Below are 20,294 nucleotides of genomic sequence, written 5' to 3' on the forward strand. Positions count from 1 at the left end.
ATGTCAGAAATATAAACTATAAGGGCCTACATATTCTGAGGATTTTCTATGTAAAACCAGGAAAGTAGCAATAGATAAACCAGCCCATTGGATTATTGTAAGGATTAAATGAGCTACCTATGAAAAGCTTTTAGCTGAGAGGCTGAAACACACAGCTCCTCAGTGCTAACTGCTATTATAATTATCATCATCATTTTTACTTACTATACATTCATTTTCATGATCTTCAATTCTTACAACAACCCTGCAAAACCAGTATGACAGTCCCAATTTTGATGATGAAACACAATGAGGCCAAATAACAGGTTTACAGTCACAAAGCCGGCTGTGATACCACTGGGGTTGGAACCAGGGTCTGCCTGACTTGTGAGTTTCAGCTCTAGCTGCCAAGTGATGCCTTAAAAATAGGGACCTTTCTTGTAGAAATTCACTCTTTGTCCTGATAGTTTGAGAATCCTAAAGGGAGCACAGATAGCAAAAGCAGAGGAGGCACAGTAACCCTGGAAAAGGCAGGAGCTTTACAATCAGACACCACAGGGTTCAAACTCAGCCATATGACCTTCAATAGACATATGACTGCCAGAGTCCTAATTCCCAATTTATAAAATCAGGATACTCACACCAACCCTGGAAGGACTGACCTAAAGACAGACACAAAGTGTGTTAAGAAGTTGGTCTTGTCCTTGGCCAACAGTAGGAGGGCCATTAAGCGTCTGTATCAGAATCATCTTGTCAGCTTGAATAGCTCTTAGAAGTCATTGAGGAGACAAAAGATACCCGGCATTTTCTCAATGATTACAATAAATCAAGTGATACAATAAAATTCCCAGGAGTCAAATAACTATTATTACATATAATTTTTCCTTTGTAACATACAATTTTATACACCCATACATACAAATATATTTTTTGCCAGTTGTGATACCACTGGGGTATGCCTGTATATACTTTGCAAAAAAGTAGTATAGTCATATATACTACATAAAATCATATTCACACACACTTGGTCGCTTCCAAGGAGAGAAGAAAGAAAACAGTAGTGAAAATTAAACCAAAACAGGAATAGCCAATTTTAAAAATTCACTTTCCTAGAGCACGGTCATGCTACAGGAATCTATAAGGAGGAATCCACATATACACTATGCACTGTTCAGATCCATCAAGCAGAAAACAATAAAGAAAGGGGTGGATGTAGTCAAAGGAGAAAATGTTAAAACTTTTTATATAAATTCAGTAATCAGTCAACTCTATAATAAAATAATAGTAGGAAAATTCATTTCACTTTTTCACAAAATGAGAACTAAAAGAAGCACATTTACAAATACACCCTAAGCCAGGCACTAGGTGATTTTTCAACTCCCAGCCAAAGCAATCAAATAGAGATTAACATACCTATCAGCTAGAACCCGCAGTCAAATGAAGGCTTTAAATTGCACATGTCCTTACCAAAAAGGACTTAAAAGATTTTTCTCCTAAACAAGAAAGAGTATTATACAGTCTTTAATGAAATAATGTTTAATTTTGCTTATGTACTAAAAAGGCATTTTTAAGCAGATTAAAACAAAGAATTCAAGACTACCAGAAGAAACTTTCTAAAATGTCATCAGACCATTTGGTGCTCTCATCCAAATATGTTCTTCACCTTCCTTTTACCCAAGAGAAATTCCTACAAAATGATAATCAAAACAACCTCTTGGTAAGCAGGAATTGAAACGCTGCCTCTCAAATCAGATTACATTTCAAGTGATCTGAAACCAGACTAACAGCATTTTATGAGCATGTTCCTTATTTAAAGAAGTAACAGGGGAAACTGCCCTTGAGATTTCAAGGGACACAGGCACCAAAGTCAAGGTATGAGAGGCTCAAGGGTCACTGAAACATTCCACCCTCTAGCCACTGCTTTGGAGTAAAGCAGAAAGGAGAACAGGCAAAAAAAAAAAAAAAAAAAACAAAGGGTACTTGATGGTGACCCTCAGGAGAACAAAGCACCTTAGAGAACTCTTCCTGAGGGACACTAACAGGCTTTCATCCCTGAAACTCTGACTGCCAAGTACATCATAAAACATGGGAGGATCAGATTCTCTTCCCAATATCCAGGGAGAAGATACTGCTGAGATAAAACTATTGACAGAGGGAAATGAGCTCCTTCAGCAGCCGCCAGTCTTAGGTACATTTTCTCAGAATCTCATGTCATAAACTTAATGAGCTATTTCGTGTACTTGAAATCCAGCAGAAAAGGTAAGACAGCACCTCCGGATTCAGGTATCTGCATTTCAGAATTAAAGACAGTTTACAATTGAGACTGGACGTGAGCTTTCCCAATTTATAGTCCACATGGAAAAAGGGGAGGGTGCTTCCAAGGGAAGTATTTACTGACTTAAAAGAATAAACTGTATATGCATTTTTTAAATTAAAAAAGTAGATAAGTACTATGTTTTGCTGATTGGGGTGATACACACACTTGGTCACTTCTCCTCCCCTCCCTCACTATTACATAAATGACTAACTCAAGGTGCCTGTCACACCTGAGGTCCTTTCCCAGTCAGAAGCTTCTGATGTTATGCCCTTATCCAAGAAGGATTTCTAAGTTTAGGGCAGCTGGGTGTTCCATGAAGGGATTCTGGAAAAGACCAGACTCTTAGTCTTTGGAACTAAGACTGGGAAATAATGAAGAGAATTCAGCAATTAGCAGGCAGGGCTGTGGCTAAAAGAAAAAAAAGTGAGAAGCTACATGGGCCATAGGGGCATTGAATGAGCCAAAATTCTGACTCAGTAGAAACTATATGACAGAGAAGAGATGCACAGGCAGTGGATAAGGAAGAGAACAGAAGAGAAGCAAACAGATGTGAGCAAAAGCAAATGCACACTGACTAGACACTGTGCTAAGGCTAAAGGATCCAGAGGGTGAATTACAAAAAAATCCTTACTGTTTGTCCTGTTCACCTCCAGGGTCCATGAAAGGTCAATTTTACTGGAATTTCCAAAGACCTGGATAGATGCTCAGTTTTTTCGTGATGCTGCAAAACCTGGGGTTGTGGATGATATTCCTATCTCTCTATTTTTACATCTATCTTTATAACAAATGCCCTAATACTTTCCTCATTTTAGGAAGTCCCTATTCCTTGTAATCAAACGATACATTCATCATTTTATGATGCTGGGGATTGAACTCAAGACCTTGTACATGCTAGGCAAGCAGCTGCCACTGGGCTTAAATCCTCAGCCTTTAAAAAAAAAAAAATTATTTTGAGACAGGGTCTCACCAGATTGCCCAGACTGACCTCAAACTTGGAATTCTCCCATCTTGGCTCCCTAAGCAGCTGGGATTATGCATGCACCACCATGCCTGGCAAGAGTATCTTAAAATAAGGTTGGGCCAAGAGAAAGGACCTAGAATTTATATCTGTGAATACATATAAAATGTATATTTTACTGTAAATATATACAGAAAACATATGAAAATAAAATATATGAGTAACATTTTTTTATTTTAGAAGTAAAATGTACAAATTGCAGAACAATATGTATAATTGCCACATTACACGCATAAAGTACATTTTGGAAAAAAATATATATGTATACACAGAAGAGCATCTGAAAAGGTACATAGCTAATGAGCCACAGAGGATATCTCTGAGCAATGAAAACTGAGGGTTGTTATTTTTACCTACTGGATACTCAAGTATTATGCTATTGTAATTTAAAAACCTTTTTTAATAAAATAAAGGTTAGTCGTGCCAATAGCTATTTCATCCTTTTGTTCTAAATACTATAAAATCCCTGAAATTTAAAAGATCAAAAATTCCAACATTCATTTCAAATTAAATTCCCAAAGATTCATTTCTTCCACATGTCCATAAATCAGATAGCTAGTTCTATAAAAAGACATCACATATTTAACCAATCTAGAAAATTCTCACACTACCAGCTCTAGGTTTGGTATCGAAAGGTCAGTGTGAAATCTGAGAGTCATTATTCTGTTTAAACACACCCATAAACAATAAGGAAGTTACCTACCCTTTGTTTGGATCAAAACCCAGTACCTAGGAGCCAGGAACCAAGGCAAGTGTTCTACCACTGAGCTATACTTTCAGCCCAGAAAGTTACACTCAGCTTCTATTCCAGAACTTTCTGTAAAGTCATTCCACTTTCTAGTAGAGAAAGTTCCAAATATCAGAACAAGGTGTTCCAACAGTACCCACAAGGGACAAAAGGCAAAGTATGACAGGTAATTTTACAGAAATATTAAACTACAATATAGATTTTGTTGGACGTATTCTGTGATTCTGAAAACATTTAAGTATAAGAAAAAATTCACTTACACACTTTTTTCAATATGTGTACCAAATTCTCAAGAAAGGAATTAGGTTGGGATGTAGTTCTGCCATAGAGTGCTTGCTGAGCATGTATGAGGCGCTTGGGTTTGATCCCAAAAATCTCACACACACATACACACACACACACACACACACACACACGCGCGCGCGCGCGCGCGCGCGCGCGAATCAAACAAACAAATTATTTTGACAAATATTAATCTAGAATTAGCAAGCTTATCTTTCTGCTTATCCTTCTTGCTCTGAACAAATTAACTGTGAAAGAAAATGCAAATCCTAGTAATTTCCCAAAATACCAATTTACATTTTCCCCCAAAGTCCCATTTCATTTAAACTTGTACTCCTGACACCAAAATTCAAACAGTACCTATCTAGTCTTAGGTAATAAGGTTACTGGTAACTTATCCACCTTTTAATCATCTATACCCAAATTTTCTGCAATGATCATCTTTTATTGCTTCTATAATATTTGGGAAGCTTAAAATAAATAAGCTTGGAGTTTTTTTTTATAACCTCAGAGGTATAGGTAGCATATTTTTTTTATTTCTTTTTTTTTTTTTTTTTTGTAGAGGTACTGGAGATTGAACCCAAGGACCTTCTACCACTGAGCTTGATCCCCATCCCTTTCGTTTTTTTTGAGACAATGTCTTACTATAAAATTGCTGAGGCTGGCCTCCAATTCATGATCCTTCTGCCTCAGCCTGCCAAGCAGCTGGTATTACAGGCATGTGCCTCTATACCTGGAATTATTATTTTTATTACAAGGAGTGAAATGGACCATAATGTATATGCACAAGCAAAAAAGAAAAATATGCCTGATTATAACTTTTACTTACTAAGTAGCTGAAACTTTAATATCCCCCTTCTCATTGAAGACTTGTTAAGCACACATAGTTATCTGTTTCTAGTGGGTCTGAAAAAGGGGACATGAAATCAGAGCCTTCAGAAAGTCCTGCTGCTTCTGTGGAAATCATCAGGAAGATGGCTATAGAGGAACTGAGAAGCTCATCAGTTCTGGGCCAAGACAGCCACAATGACATTTTCTTTTCAGTGCTAGGGACTGAACCCAGGGCTCACATATGCTAGGCAGGCAAGCACTGTACCACTAAACCACACACCCACCCCAGCATTGTCACTTTTAAACAACCATGAGTATTTATTTTAGTAAAGGTAAACAATCTATTCTGTCTTGACTTGTGCCAAAAATATTACTAGTCTAAGTTTATTCTAATGATCACAATTCAGAGCTATACAAAAACACTTCCTCTCCCCCTTTCAGTCACCAAACTACCCAGGAAAAATTGCCGTATTAGAAATGTTTCCATAACAACTCTTGTTTAAGATCAGGCCCTGGGTTTGGGACTCCAGAAGCTTAAAAGGGCATCTCTAAGAAAAAAAATTTTAAAAGGATTACAGAGTGAAACATTCTCTGTTACAGCCCCAGTCACTCAAGGGACACTAAACGTGAGAAAGTACAGACTGTTCCTCAACTGTCCAAAATTAAACCAGTTATTCTCCCTATCCAGATTTTTTTTTCCACCTCTTAGTCGTTAATTCCTTCTGCTACTAAGGCAAGTATGTAACCCAAACAGTAGTAATTCTGTATGAATTTTTATTAAAGTACTGACTTACACACTGGATATTTTATTTGATTTATGATGTATAACTTATACTAAACCATTAGTCCTTTGATCACTCAAATACCAAAATCTTTCAGGTCAAGGGAGAAGAAACTCTTCTTTGCTGTTGTGCTGGTGCTGGTACTGGTGATGGTGCTGGTGGTGCTGGGGATCAAACCCAGGGCCCCAATTCCACATACTGGGCAAGCCCTCTACTACCAAGCTACATCTCAGCCCCATACCCTGTTTTAGAGACAGGGTTTCCCTAGAACTTGCAATCTTCCTGCTTCAGCCTGCCAGTAGCTGGAATTACAGGTGAACACCACTGGACCCGGAAAACTCACCTTTTAAGTGACTAAAATTACCATAGGTGTTATTTTCCTAAGAAGGATGAATTTCAGACCTTAATTGCAATTTCATAAAAAAATTTAAAAAAAACTTTTCAGGCATTTCTTTCTTCATAACATAAAAAAAAAAAAGATTCTGACTGCTACCATCCAACCCCAAGAATTTTAAGTTGTTTTTTTTTTAAGAAATGTAACATTTTGATGCTTCTGAAAATACTTCATTTTATTTGGGAGGAATCTCTATGTTTATAGAAATCACAAGAACACTGTCAGAATGAGTTCAGTGGGTAACATAAAAACTTGTGCCTTAAAACTGACTCCCTAAGTCAAAAAGGGTGTCTATTACCACACAAAAAAAGAAGAACTCTTCACCTGGAAATATGAAGATTAGTCTCCCAACCGAGCACATGAAACCAAAGACTTTTATACAAATCAGGGTTGGGATACCTACCTACAGTAGTGGCAATGCCTGAGCATGTTTAGGAGGTAGTCTACCACCACTCACAGCCATTGTAACATTATCCAGCCAGTCTCTGAAGGTATCTGAGAAATGCCACCCAGCTCTGTCACTTGAAACTTTCTGCAACAATAGAGAGATAGCCTGCACCTGCACTACCCCACAAGGCAGTCGCCAGCCACAATTGGCTACTGGGCACTCAAAATGTTAGCAACACAACTTCAGGACCTTCTCTTACTTCTTTAATTTCACTTAATTTCAATTTAAACATAATTTACATTTTAACATGTTTTAACTTCCACACTGGACAGTTCTTTGCTAGCCACTCCTAGCCTGGCAGAAGTGCAAAAAGCTGACCCTGTGCAAAAACTTTGCTCCAAGCAGCCTATCTATCTCAAACACCTTTCCTCGCCTTCTTGTTCCTCAGCCTTACTTTGCAACACATACACACACACACACACACACACACACACACATAGGGATGCACACCATGCACCCATGTCCACATCACTGACAAATTACAACCAAATACTTCAGACTATTGTAATACAGCAGGCAAAGGATAATGGTTAAAAGAAAGGTATTATGTATACAGTTTGGTTTACATGTTAAACTATCACAATGATGAACAAAGATATATGAAAATCATTTTAACACCTCTAAAGAAATAAGATTTTTACTATATGGTAAATATGTACTCAGATGTATATTTACTCTATTAAAATGGTAGTTCTGGGCGGGGGAAGTTGTTCACTACTTCAGTAGAGTGCTTGTCTAACTTACACAAGGCCCTGAGGTTGATTGTCAGTACCACAAAAAAAAAAGAAAAATAAAATGAAACGATAGTTAATAAATTATTGGGGGTGGTGATGCTGGGAATTGAACCCAAGGCCTTGCAAATGTTAAGCACACACTCTTTATCAATGAACTATATACCCAAAGCATATAATTAATAAATTCTCAATTCTATGTTCCCTTCCTTCCCACAAACAGGGAATCAATGTGATGTACACAGAAGAAAATACTGAACTAGGCGGAAATCATGAGCCTGGGAGTCTAAGGGCTTTGGGATCACAGACAAGATACTTCAACTCTGACCTTGAGAGTTTTCAGTTATAAAACAAAGGTGCTACAATAGATTTTCTTTTCACTTTCTTCCCAAACTGGATATCCTTATCCCCTCTTCCTGCTTATGCCATCTCTCACTTGGGAACTCACTTACAAAAGCCAGCACTGACCTTCCACTCCTTCCCCTAGAACCCTCTTCTGATGCTCCTCTTCCTCGGCTTTCTGAGTCACTCCTTAAGCAACGTTGGAGAGAAGCATTGCCGGGGAAAATGGAGGAAAAGGAAGGTAGAGAAAGAAAGGAAGAGAGGAGACTGGTTGATTTAAATTAAAATCTAAGCAATATAACCAAAAAAAGAACCAACCCAGAAAACAATCCTTTTCTGATCACCAAACTAAACAGGGCAGGGAAGAAAGCAACTGGAGTGCTCCTTATTACAACCCTGATACCAACTGATGTTTCCAGTTCAGAACAAGATCATGAATTCTTCTAAGACCTCAACCATCAATAGAGTGATTATGAGAAGTCTCAAATGTCACAGTTCACCGGTTTCCAAAATACTCTCCAGATGAAGATCTATCATTTACACGGCAGAAAGTCATCCATCTCCACTTTCCATCTAGTTTTTTCTGGCAGAGTTCCAACAATGAATAAAGAATGGAAAACTAAAACCCTATAAATGTCACCAAAATGTATAATTTTACCTAAGGGAAGAACTATATGATAGTTCAGCATAAACGTCACTTAATGGAAGCAATTTGAAATAAAATTGAAGATAAAATGAATGTTAAGATTTCCAACAATTCCATCTTAAAATGATGTTTTCCTATGTATCAAAATATACAATCAGTTTAAAAGGTCAATTCATCTACTTCCTCAACATTTAAGACATTTCTTAAAGCCAAGCCAGAATTCATTCTCGAATAACTGTTTGGCAAATAAGAAGAAACTTAAAATACTTCAGCATTTACTCACATTGGATTCCAAAGTGTGTATCTAAATCAATTCTGGAAATAAAGCACTGCCAAACCATTCTCCAAAACACTACCATTTCTATTCTGCTTTCCTGTTAAGCCAAGTCTGAAGTGCCTTTTTAATTAATACTAAATCCTTTTCTAGAATAAAAAACTGAATCAATGAATGGCACATTTGAAACACACACACACACACACACACACACACACACACACACACACCCTCTGAATCATTTCAATCATCTTGTACTTGTTTTGAAATAGTTTAAACAAAACTGTCCTGGAAGGAAATGTAAAGCCTCACATGATGACACTAGGATTCTATCTAAATAAGAAAAATAGTCTTTACAAAAAAAAAAAAAAATACACTGAAGAGGAGTTACAGCATGCATTAGAATGGTCTCAACTTAAAAATAAAAGCTAGTTCTATGGTCTTGGTGTGTACCACTCCCATCCTATCACTCTTGGTCCCTTATAATTTATAAAAATGTAACCCTGGCCATTATAACAACCTCTGAAAGCCACTTGGTCTGCAATTCTGCTCCTGTGTTGCTCCTGTGATCCTGATCCTCTCCAACAATCCTGATTTCTACACAGCAAGAGGCCCTACAGAGCTTAAAAAATGAAGATTATATATAAACACATAACAGGACAGAGATCCTGGGTACATTCAAGAAAGGAAAGCTCTAGGGCTTTTGAGGGGGCAGTGCTGGACTTCCCTGCGTGGCCCTAGAATGACTAAGTGAAAGGACTCCTGAACTTTGGCAGGCAGGCCTTGGTCCTGTACTCTGTTGAGGCCACCTCTCAGTCCCCTGATCTCTGGAGAGCCAGGCCTCTCTGTGCCCCATAACACAAACAGGTGAAAGCACTCAGAGTGCTTACTCTTGATCTTCCAGGATTAACGAGCTAATTTCTACAGAGGACTTTAAGCTGATTGGCCCAAACTCAACAGAGTAAGTGCCACCATGAACCACAGACAAGATCAAATCCTCAGGATCCAGGAAGGCAAACTTTTGAGACATCAGACAATGTTTCTCTTCCACCAGAAGTGAAGGAAATATGTGTCCCCAGAACTAAGGCCTTTATCCAGAAAACATTTACCAAAAAATGTCATGTGAGGCAGGGAGCATAGAAATGAGATTCTGTCCTCAAGGAAGCATTAATAGCCTAGTGCCAGGCTGGGCACAAAGGAAACAATTGGCCTAAGTGTGAGGACTGCTAGGGATGAAAGGACCCAACAGGGCCAGAGAAGTATGAAGGGAGGGTTCCAGAGATTGTTTCTATGCAGGGAAATCATTTATTCAGGGTCTTTAAAAAAAGAACCCAGCCAGGCATGCTGGTGCTTACCCCAGCTACTTGGGAGGCTGGGCAGGAAGGTCCCAAGTTTGAAGCCAGCCTCGGCAACACAGCCAGACATGGTATCAAAAAATGACTGGGGTTGCTAACGAGCTGAACAGACACTTCTCAGAAGAAGATATATAGTCAATCAACAAATATATGAAAAAATGTTCCACATCTCTAGTAATTACAGAAATGCAAATCAGACCTACTCTAAGATTTAATCTCACACAGTCAGAATGGCAGTTATCAAGAATACAAAAACAGTAAGTAAGTGTTGGCAAGGATGTGGGGGAAAAGGTACACTCAAACATTGCTGGTGGGACTGAAAAATGGTGCAACCAATCTGGAAAGTAGAAGGGAGATTCCATAAAAAACTTGGAATGGAACCACCATTTGACCCAGCTATCCCACTCCTTGGTCTATACCCAAAGGACTTAAAAACAGCATACTACAGTGACATAGCCACATCAATGTTCATAGCAGCACAATTCACAATAACTAAACTGTGGAAGATGTCCTTCAATAGATGAATGGATAAAGAAACTGTGGTATATATACACAATGGAATATTACTCAGCATTAAAAGATAATAAAATTATGGCATTTTCAGGAAAATGGGTGGAGTTAAAGAATATCATGCTAAGCAAAGTAAGCCAATCCCCAAAAACCAAAGGCTGAATATTCTCTCTGATAAGTGGATGCTGAATCATAATAGGGGGGTGAGCATGGGAAAAATGGAGGAACTTTGATTGGACAAAGGGGAGGGAGGAGAAAGGAAGGGGAATGGGGGCAGGAAATATGGTGGAATGAGATGGACATCATTACCCTAGGTACCTGTATGACTGCACATACGGTATGACTCTACATTGTGTACAGCCAGAGAAAAGTTGATCTGAAATTGTGTACAATGAATGAAAATGCATTCTGCTGTCATGTACACTTAATTAAAATTAATTAATTAATTAATTTTAAAAAATAACTGGCGTTGGCTGGGCATGGTGGCGCATACCTATAATCCCAGTGACTCAGAAGGCTAAAACAGGAGAATCCCAATTCAATGCCAGACTCAACAAATTAGCAAGGCCTAAGCAACTTAGTGAGACCTTGTCTCAAAAGAAAAATAAAAGGGCTGGGGATGTAGCTCAGTGGTAATATTCCCCTGGTTCAATCCCCAGTACCAAAAAAGAAAAAAAAGAAAGAAAGAAAAAGAAGAAGAAAGACTGGGGTTGCAGCTCAGAGGTAGACCAACATTGGCCTCAATTTCCAGTATCACAAAAGAGAGAGAGAGAGAACCCAGATCAGACACCTAATTATATGAGTGTATTCAATGCATGAACATGCTCTAAGATAAATAATTGTATACGTCCAATTTTGTTTTTAAATAAGATCAGATTCCCTATATTGCCCAGGCTGATCTTAAATTCCTGAACTCAAGGGATCCTCTCACCTCCCACCTGAACAACTGAAACTACAGGCTGCCTTAGGTATACTTTTCAGCATTCATCTTTTACTCCAATAGAGTAAAATATAAAAGGAGAAACAGAACTTACACAGATAAAAGAAGGGTAGTGGAGGGAAAAACTTGCCCCACAGAAGATACAGAAGCATGAAGCATTTCAGCAGCTGCACAAAGATCCCCCTGGCTACAGGGTCCATCCTAAGGATGAAAATGAGAAGATGTGGATAAAAAGGGAGACAAAAGACAATTTCCAAGAGGCCTTAAAAGCCATGGAGAGAGTGAATCTGGAGGATGATGGGAGGGCTACTAAGGCAATTTAAGCCTGTGAGCAATAATTAAAAAAAAAATGGCATAGGGATATCACTTTGTAACAATGCATACTGGAGGTGGAAACAAGAATGGGGACAAAGAATGAAGATTAGAAAATTATAATAATCCACATAAGAATTGACAAAGGCTTGAACTAAATCCGTGGGACAGTCAAAGGCAGACCAAAGATGTCAAGGATGCTGAAGATTTAGGACTTTGATCAACTAGATGTGTAAGACTGGTGAAGATGAAAAAGCACAGGATGACTATAGTATTTCACACTTGAGAGTTTTCAAGAGGCAGAGCGTAGAAGAAGCAGGATTAGAACTGAGATAAGGGTGGAGAGACCTCGTTTAATTGTGAATATAGAGTTCCCCGTGCAGCATTTAAACAAAGACATTATAAAGTTATCCAAATATCAATGCAAAGTCAGCCCTTCAGTTTCAGACCTAGAGGTATGGATCCCAGGGAGCTGTGGCAGGCAGGGGAAGCAGAAGGAAGTACAAGAGCCAGAAATGACACTAAAGCCCCAGCTGTCATTCCAGCAGAAATGAAAGATGGTGCCCAGTCCTGCTGAGGGAAGAAGACTGAAAGGCACCGCTTTGCCCATGGCTCTGGCCACAGAGGGATTGCTATGCTTGTAGAGAGAGCAACTTAGGTTTTTCACAGAGAAAACAGAAAGAAGCCAGATTGCAGAGGGCTGGGAGTGAATGGGAGGTTCCTTCTAACAGCTTAGCTGTCAATGGAAGGAAAAAGATAAGGGCCTAGCCAGTGGCGGGGAGGAGCAAACAGAGTGATGGTCTCCGTTGCTGTTCTCTTTTGTCTTTTAAGAAAGATAAGAAAGAGGACTGAGAATGTAGCCCAGTGGTACACTGGGAGTGTAGCAAGTGGTAGAGCACTCGCTAGCATGCAGGAGGGGCTTCAATCCCCCAACACTGCAAAAAAAAAAAGAAAAAAAATGAAAGAGAGAGTCTTGAGAATATTTGTAAGCTGAGGGAAGGAGAGAGGAGCACAAAGAAGATGACTTTATCTGAAAGTGAAGGCCCCTTTCCTCTCCCTCACAGGGACACACAGTAAATATTTCTTTTAGTCAGCAGCATTTCCTGCCAGCATGGCACCCTTCAGGGCAAACTCAGAGGTGGAAGAAAAGTGCCCTCTTAGCAGGTTGCTCTCAGAGCCCTTCCATAATGGGCTGTTCCTCCCCAGCAACCTTCCCGCAGGATGCTCTCACCACTTGTCAGAGGGCCATTTGGCACCCAAACCCCTGAGTTATCCAAATCGCCAGGAGCTCCACAGGTCTCTCTCTAGCTTCCTTCTCACAGCAGCAGTGGTGTGGGTGGTGTGGGGCTGCAGAGATGCAAGAAGCCAGCCCCACCTGGGCCTCTGGCTCCCCTTGCAAGGCATCCACCAGACATGAAGGCAATCTCTCCCTCTCCCTCCCCCTTCCTTCCCTGGCAGAAACCAAGCAGAGAGACTCTTCAAGCCACTTCAAAGTCTTGCCAAAGACAGGACCGTGTTCTGTCCTGATAACTTGAATCTGATTAGCAAATGGAGTTTATGCTAGTTATGGCTAAGACTAATTGAGAGTGTGCCCTGTGCCAAGCACTATTACAAGTGCTTTACATTCTCTTCATCCTCACAACTCTATTTTTATCACCTTCATACTACCAGTGAAGAAACTGAGTGCAGACACATCTAAGTAATTCGTTCAAGGTCACAAATGCCAGTGACTGCTATGGCAGGACATAAAACAGACCAGACCATCCGACTCCAGAGCTGGCCCTGCTGCAATTTATTTTCAAACACCATCCAAAAGTGCAGTGTACAATAAACCACAAGAGTCAGGAGGAAATGTATATTATCAGTCACAAATGAATCAACAAAGCAAGAATTTCAGTCCCTCTCCCATAGTATTTTTTTTAACCTCAAGATTTTCTGCCTTTGAGCCAGAAGCCCAAACTTAAAGTTTGAAAGGCATATTTATTTAAAGAGCACTTCTACTGAGAATATAATAAATGCCACTGAATTGCACACTTAAAAAATGGTTAAAATAAGGGCCTGGGGATGTAGCTTAATGGTAGAGCACCTGCCTAGCATGTGTGAGGCCCTGGGTTCAATCCCCAGTACTGCCAAAGGAAAAAAAAAAATTAAAACAGGGTGAGGTATAGCACAGAAGTAGAATGCTTGCATAGCATTCTCAGGGCCCTAGGTTCCATCCCCAACACCACAGGAAAGAAAGATATTTTTAAAGGTTAAAAATAGTAAAAACTTTTGAAATATGTATAATATCTATGTATATATAATGTATATACACATATATGTACATAAATACATATAGAATCTATATATAATCACAGCAAATAAAACAAGCATTTTTCTCTTTATATACATTTTTTAAGTGAAATCATTAAAATCAAAGCCTGTCTTCAGCAGCCCTCTTTAAATACTTAAAAAAAAAAAAAAAAAAAAAAAGCTAAACTAATCAAAATCAAAGCAGCAAGGCAGCCTGGTGTAAAGGTCTGTGAGACCAGAATACACACTCATTGCTCCAGCTTCCCTAGGCACCACGACTGTCCTTAAATGGACTCTAGGACCAGTTCTAACCCCTAAATCATGGAATCCCTGGGCTGTCTGCAAATCTCATTTTAGGATAAGCTGTTGCTCCTTCAAGACCTGGCCACAGGCCTTGATACAGGAGTCTGGAGAAATGCACCTAAAGAGGAATTCTATCAAACTGGGCTACCATTCTAGCAGTCAGTTCTATTTGTTGACTAAAATGGCAAATTGTTACTTGTAGATCATTCTAAATGACCACCCAGGACAAAAGTGAAGCAATGCTGAAAAATCAAGTGCAAAAAATTACATGAAGAAAGGCTCATCTGGCCACACACAGACTAAGAAAATCAAACATTCGGAATCAGAAGTCAGTTTAGAGTTTCTCAGGGGAAAATAAAGAAAGATAACAGCACTGCTGGGATTATCTGCTTCAAACACACAAACGAATATGGCAAAGACTGAGATCTTCAAACTTTATTGAGATTGTTCCATTCTCCCCCAGATGCCCAAGTTGACATTTAATAATTCACCTTTGATTAATTTAAAGAATCAAGGTGATACTATATTTAACACCAACTAATGTTTCAACTGGCATAACTCCAACTGCCCCTTACATTTCTTAAGACGGAATTTGGGGGTGGGTTGAGGTGAGAGGTGAAAAACAAAGATAAATGAAAGTAAAGACACAAACTGACTGATTAGAAAGCCTGCAAAGAACAGTTACTTGTACCAGAGACAGGGATATTTGAAATCTACTAATACAAGGATATTAGCTGACAGAGGAATTTAATAATTTCATTTTTAACCCCCTCTGAGTATAAAGCTTACCCCAACAGATTTTTATATCATTTCTAGGTCACACATAAACTTCTGAACCAGATTATTCTTAAAAACATTACAATTTCTCCCCTGCTCTTTAACGTCACAACAATAACAATGCAACAAAAAGTAAACTTTATTTTTAGACTTGAAAAACTCTGTGTTTTATTTTTCTGAAACGGAATAAGTTAAAAAAAAAAGAAAAGAAAGAGGAAACTGCTGTTTGGGTAATCCTACTTTCTCCTAAATCCTGGAACCCCAACCTCTCTCTAACCCGGAGGAAAGGAAGAAAAAGTTCTGAGTGCTCCTGTGCCACTCTGGAAAGTTAAAGACAATGTCTCTCCCTTTGGCTTTCTGCTCAGGCATATTCTAGCCTCCTGCTGGTCACCTTTCACACTGCTGAAGTCATATTATATGACATCTGCCTTATGGTGGGCAAAGGCAAAGGCTGTCAACTTAGCATTCATGTAGAAACTGGTTCAGTGTTTGAGCTACTAACTTCTTGCTTGTAATGTTTAAACAAAAGCATTAAACCACAAGTTCAATCAACTAGTATTACAAACTAAATGGAAATGGGTTTGTAATTCCCTGTAAACATTAAGCCCTTCCAAAACCCATTCCAGCAATTTGGTTTTTCAGTTACAGGACCTCGACACAGGCCATCTCTTTTAGTTGGGAAAACATAAGATACATTTAAAATGTAGAAAAGCATTTCCCACAATATGATGTGCAAAAATAGAAGTAGAATAGGCAGGTATTCTCAAATTCCACTGGTAAATTTCTTTTCTTTTCCCCCATTAATTTGATCAACCATAATTAACAGTGCTGTTACTACAAGCAGGAAGAGGCCCTGCAATTAATTCTACTTACATTAAGATTTCACCCATTAGCTCAAGAAAGTGGACAACTCAAAATATTGTCTTCAAAAGGCAAAGCTTGCATTTTATCTCTAATAATTAGCAAAATAAGCATAAAAATTGAGTATATGTAAATTCTGGCCAGATCCTATAGAAAACAATCAACCTTTAAACCAACCTCTCCATGTTAGGGACAGAGGGATAAATAAGACTCAAGTTCACAATTGGTTAGGGAAAGTAGCAATAGAAATAATTAAGCACCTTACAAACTCACTCAGACTTCATGTCCCAGCTCAACTATGACCTCTTCTGAGGATTAGCCTGTTTGCATTCTCTCCCAGCACTCCTTCTCCCCTCTGGGCTCTCCCAGCCCTCACTGATCAGATCTTATGGAATCCTTTGCCTTGCTACCCTCCTCTCCTAATAACTCCTGAAGACTCTGAGGGCAGGGACCATTGTGACTTGGTAAGCCTTCTGGTCTTATTGAGCAAATAAAAACTATGGATTTACATGCTATGAGGTATTTAAAAAACACAAATGCAGGGGAGCAGCCACTATACTTTGCCAGAGAGAAGCCAACAGAGGCTTCTCAGAAAATATTCACCCTGGATCTGAAAGCTGAGTGTGACTCACAAACAAAGAAAGGCACTTGGGACTTGGTGGGTAGCTCAGTGTTTAGCATGCATTCCTTGGGTTCAGTCTTCAGGAAAAAAAAAAATTTTTTTTTAAAGACAGGCCCTCAGAGGAGGAAAAAGCCTGCAGAGATGGTAAGGATGAAGACCTGACGTGTTGTCAGAACAGCAGAGGATTCTGGTACAATCGCTGGAAGAATATGCAAGGAGGCATACAGGTTGAGGGTGAGGGGCTAATATATAGGCCAGGTTAAAGGGGTTTCATTTAAGAACTCTAAGTTTTGAGAAGCACCTGAAGTTATTCAATTCAAGCAGTGACATGAAGATTAATCCATTAAGAGTCTTCAGCCAGGTTATAAAAGATCTGGGTATCCAAAGAATTTTGTCTACAGATGTCTATATAGGTTATCTGGACCTTTTGATTCCCAGATTACTGTCCTGCCCACCATTTTCATACACACACAGACAGCCATAAAGATATATATACATACATATACATATGTGTGTATTTCATAGATCTATGAAATAAATACATAATTGAGTTTCCTCCACACAGTAGCAGGCAAAATAAAAACTAATTTATACACCTAATGAAATTTCTTTAGCAATGATTTTTCCAAGGGGGGGTAAGGAATTAAAATTTTTAAGTAAAAGGCTGAAAAAATATTTGAATTCCTTTGTATCACTATCCTTTGTATCACTATCCTTTGTATCACTATCCTTAAATATCAAGATTATGGGACAGCAGCACCCCATCCCAGTGTCAATAAGGATAGAAGCTAAGAGCCCACTTTACCAGAAGCCTTCTTTAGGTGACAAGACATAACTGAAGGATCCAATAGAGAAGGTTCTAAGAGAAGGTCCTTCACGTGCTTGGTTGGCCCAACGAAAAGTAAAGCCGGCTTCTTGCCGTTCGACTTTGCAAGCACTTAAAAATGTAAGATAGGGTGATATTTTTGAGCCGGATAGAAGGGACCTAAAGACAGAGTGCAGAACACAGGCAGCCTCAGGTTCCACTCTAGCAGATGAGCCCTGGACCAGAGAGAAGCATCCGCCCGGTGCCAGGCAGTAAGCCAGGGCGCCCGCTCTCCCCGGCAGCCGGGCTGGGAGGCAGGCGGCGCGCCCGGGCACTGAAGGAGGCGGGTACCCGGACGCGCCGCGCGCCGCTAAGAGCTGGGCTGCAGGGCGGGCGTGGAGTGGCGGCTGTCAGGAAGGAGGCCAGCATCCTCCCCGGCCTCGGAAAGAACCTGGGCCTCCGCGGCTTCTACGTGGCCCAATTACCCTCGGCGAGAGGGTCATGACGCGAGGCAGAGGCGCGGCTGAGCCCGCAGAGTCCCCCAGGACCCGGTCCGCCAGGCGCGACGCTGGAAGCCCAGGGCGGCGTCCCCGCAACCCCACCCCACCCGTGCTGTCTGCTCGCGTGGCCGCCGGCCACGGTCTGCGGACCCCGCGCGCGCGGCGGGGGAGGGAGATGCGGCCGCGTTGCCGGGTGCCCAGCTCCGCCGCCCCGGCGATCCGGGAGATAAAAGTTTGCAGCATGCGGCTCGTCTGCAGTGCGAGTCACATCCGCCGCGCCGCCTCCTGCAGCACCAGCGCTCAGAGAAGGAACAAATAAATAAAATAAAATAAAAAATGTTAAGGCCAGTAGGCCCCGAAGCCGGCCCCAATGCCTCCCGAGCGTGCATGCAGGCGAACCCAGCATCCCGCACCCACTCCCGCCCACGACCGCACCTCCCTCCCAGCCTTAGCGCCCGGCCTGGGCCGACCCCGCCGCGATCGCCGCACTGACCGATAACCTCCTGCAGCTCATACGCGTCCCTGCAGATGGGCCAGCCCACGGCCTGTGCCGCTGGGGCCGGGGCCGGGGCTGGGGCCGCGGGGGCCGCGGGGGCCGCCGGGGTTGGGGCGGGCGCTGCTGTCGCGATCGCCGGGGCCGCTGCCGTTGCTGTCACCGGGGCCGCCTGCTGGGGAAGCTGGACGTGCACGGGCGAGCCGCTCGGCTCCGCCATGATGCTGCCGGAGGAGAGCGGGAGGACGCGCCGGCCGGCGGACGACCTTCCACTTGAAACTTCCCTTGCCTCGCAGCCGACACCTCTCGACCGGCGCACGCCCTCCCCGCCCGCCGCTGCCGCCGGAGCCAGCCACGAGGGGAGGGAGCTAGGGAGGCCGAGCCGGGCGGAGGGAGGAGGCAGCGCTAGCGGAGGCGGGGAGGGGAGGAGGCGGCCGCCGCCGCGCTCGCAGTGCGCCCCGAGCCTCGCGCGCGCAGTTCTCTGCCTCGGCTAGGGGAACCGCCGCCCCGCCGCCCCCTCCCGCTCTGCTCGCGGCCTGGGAAGTTTCCACCCACGAAGAGAAGGGCTGCTTTATGTGTGCTTTCGCGGCCTGCGGTCCTCTCCCTTCTTATTCCCTGCTTTCCCTGCGCCTTCGCCCCAGACAATCAGACTCTCCAGAAGACGCCCCCTGGGACCCCGAGGGCGGGGTCGTTGAACGGCCGCCAGGTTCTCAGCTTCAGGAGTCTACTCTGCTAAAGAGAACCTCAAGTTCATTTACAAGTTAGCGAGTGAGACATCTACACGGCGTCCGTTTGTAGGACGCCAGTTAAAAAATAACCCAAGTTGTAACTTTCCGGCGCTTTACCTGCCAATATCCCTTTCCCACCTTGCCTAATCTAATCTCAATCCTTCTACTTTTTCGTACTACTTGAAACCTGATTCCTTAAATCCCTGGCTGTTCACAGACTCTCTTCCTTTGTTTAAAGCCGCTTGGATCCCAGGGAGGTGATGTAAGAGGCTGTGAAGTTAGAGTAAGATTTAGGAGAGTGACTGGGGGTGTAGTTCAGGGGCAGAGAGCTTGCCTAGCCTGCGCGAGGCACTGGGTTGGAGCCCAGGCTCCAAAAAGAGAGAGAGAGAAGGAGAGATTTAGAGGGTTTACCACTAATCCTATGCCCTTAACATGCCACATTAACCCTTTAGGACACTGAGGCCTGATACTAGACGTTTCTTATGACAGAACATAAAGAATTCACTGAAGCATAAACTGCACTGAGAAGTTTTAATTAATTGCTGCCTTTTCAACACCCCCCAAATGGCCTCATCCCTTAAAATTGCTATGGTAAAACCATAGATTGTTCTAATTATAAGTGTCATATTTAACACTGAAAGTTCACTGTGTTCCCCTGTAGAGGGACCAAGATTGCACCATCCTTGTGAGCTGAAACTGTTCAGTGAGCCAATGGTGATATTGGTCATTTGGCCAATATTTTCCTGTGTGGTTCCATGATGGTGAATAACAAAAGCAGGTAAGAATAATAAACAAAAACTCTAAGATCATGACTTCAATTTTATGTTCAAAGATCCCCTTAAAATTTTTGAAAGTTAATTCAGAAAAAGAAAAAAAAACAAATTCTCCAGAAGAAAAGTCAATTCCTTATCAAAACATTGAGGTAAGCTGAGCATAAGTGTACTTATCTATTAGAGCATTATGGGATAGTTAGGATAAAGCAACCACCAGGTTCTGGTTTTTTG

General features: G+C 41.5%; 1 protein-coding gene across 3 annotated transcripts in view; it reads right to left on the bottom strand.

The window, feature by feature from the left end:
- Stk39 (serine/threonine kinase 39) overlaps positions 1–19,315 on the bottom strand; it is a 268,613-nt gene extending 249,298 nt beyond the window's left edge. Inside the window, exon 1 of one of the 3 annotated variants that reach the window (XM_078017532.1) lies at positions 18,563–19,315. In XM_078017532.1, the coding sequence (XP_077873658.1) occupies positions 18,563–18,782 (220 nt within the window). In that variant the 5' untranslated portion in view covers positions 18,783–19,315. The remainder of the gene's footprint in view (positions 1–18,562) is intronic. The other 2 variants (XM_078017531.1, XM_078017533.1) reach the window with 2 other exon arrangements.
- Between the last annotated feature and the right edge of the window lie 979 nt (positions 19,316–20,294).

The sequence above is a fragment of the Ictidomys tridecemlineatus genome, chromosome 7 (genome assembly GCF_052094955.1).
Source record: "Ictidomys tridecemlineatus isolate mIctTri1 chromosome 7, mIctTri1.hap1, whole genome shotgun sequence".
NCBI classification, from domain to species: Eukaryota; Metazoa; Chordata; class Mammalia; order Rodentia; family Sciuridae; genus Ictidomys; species Ictidomys tridecemlineatus.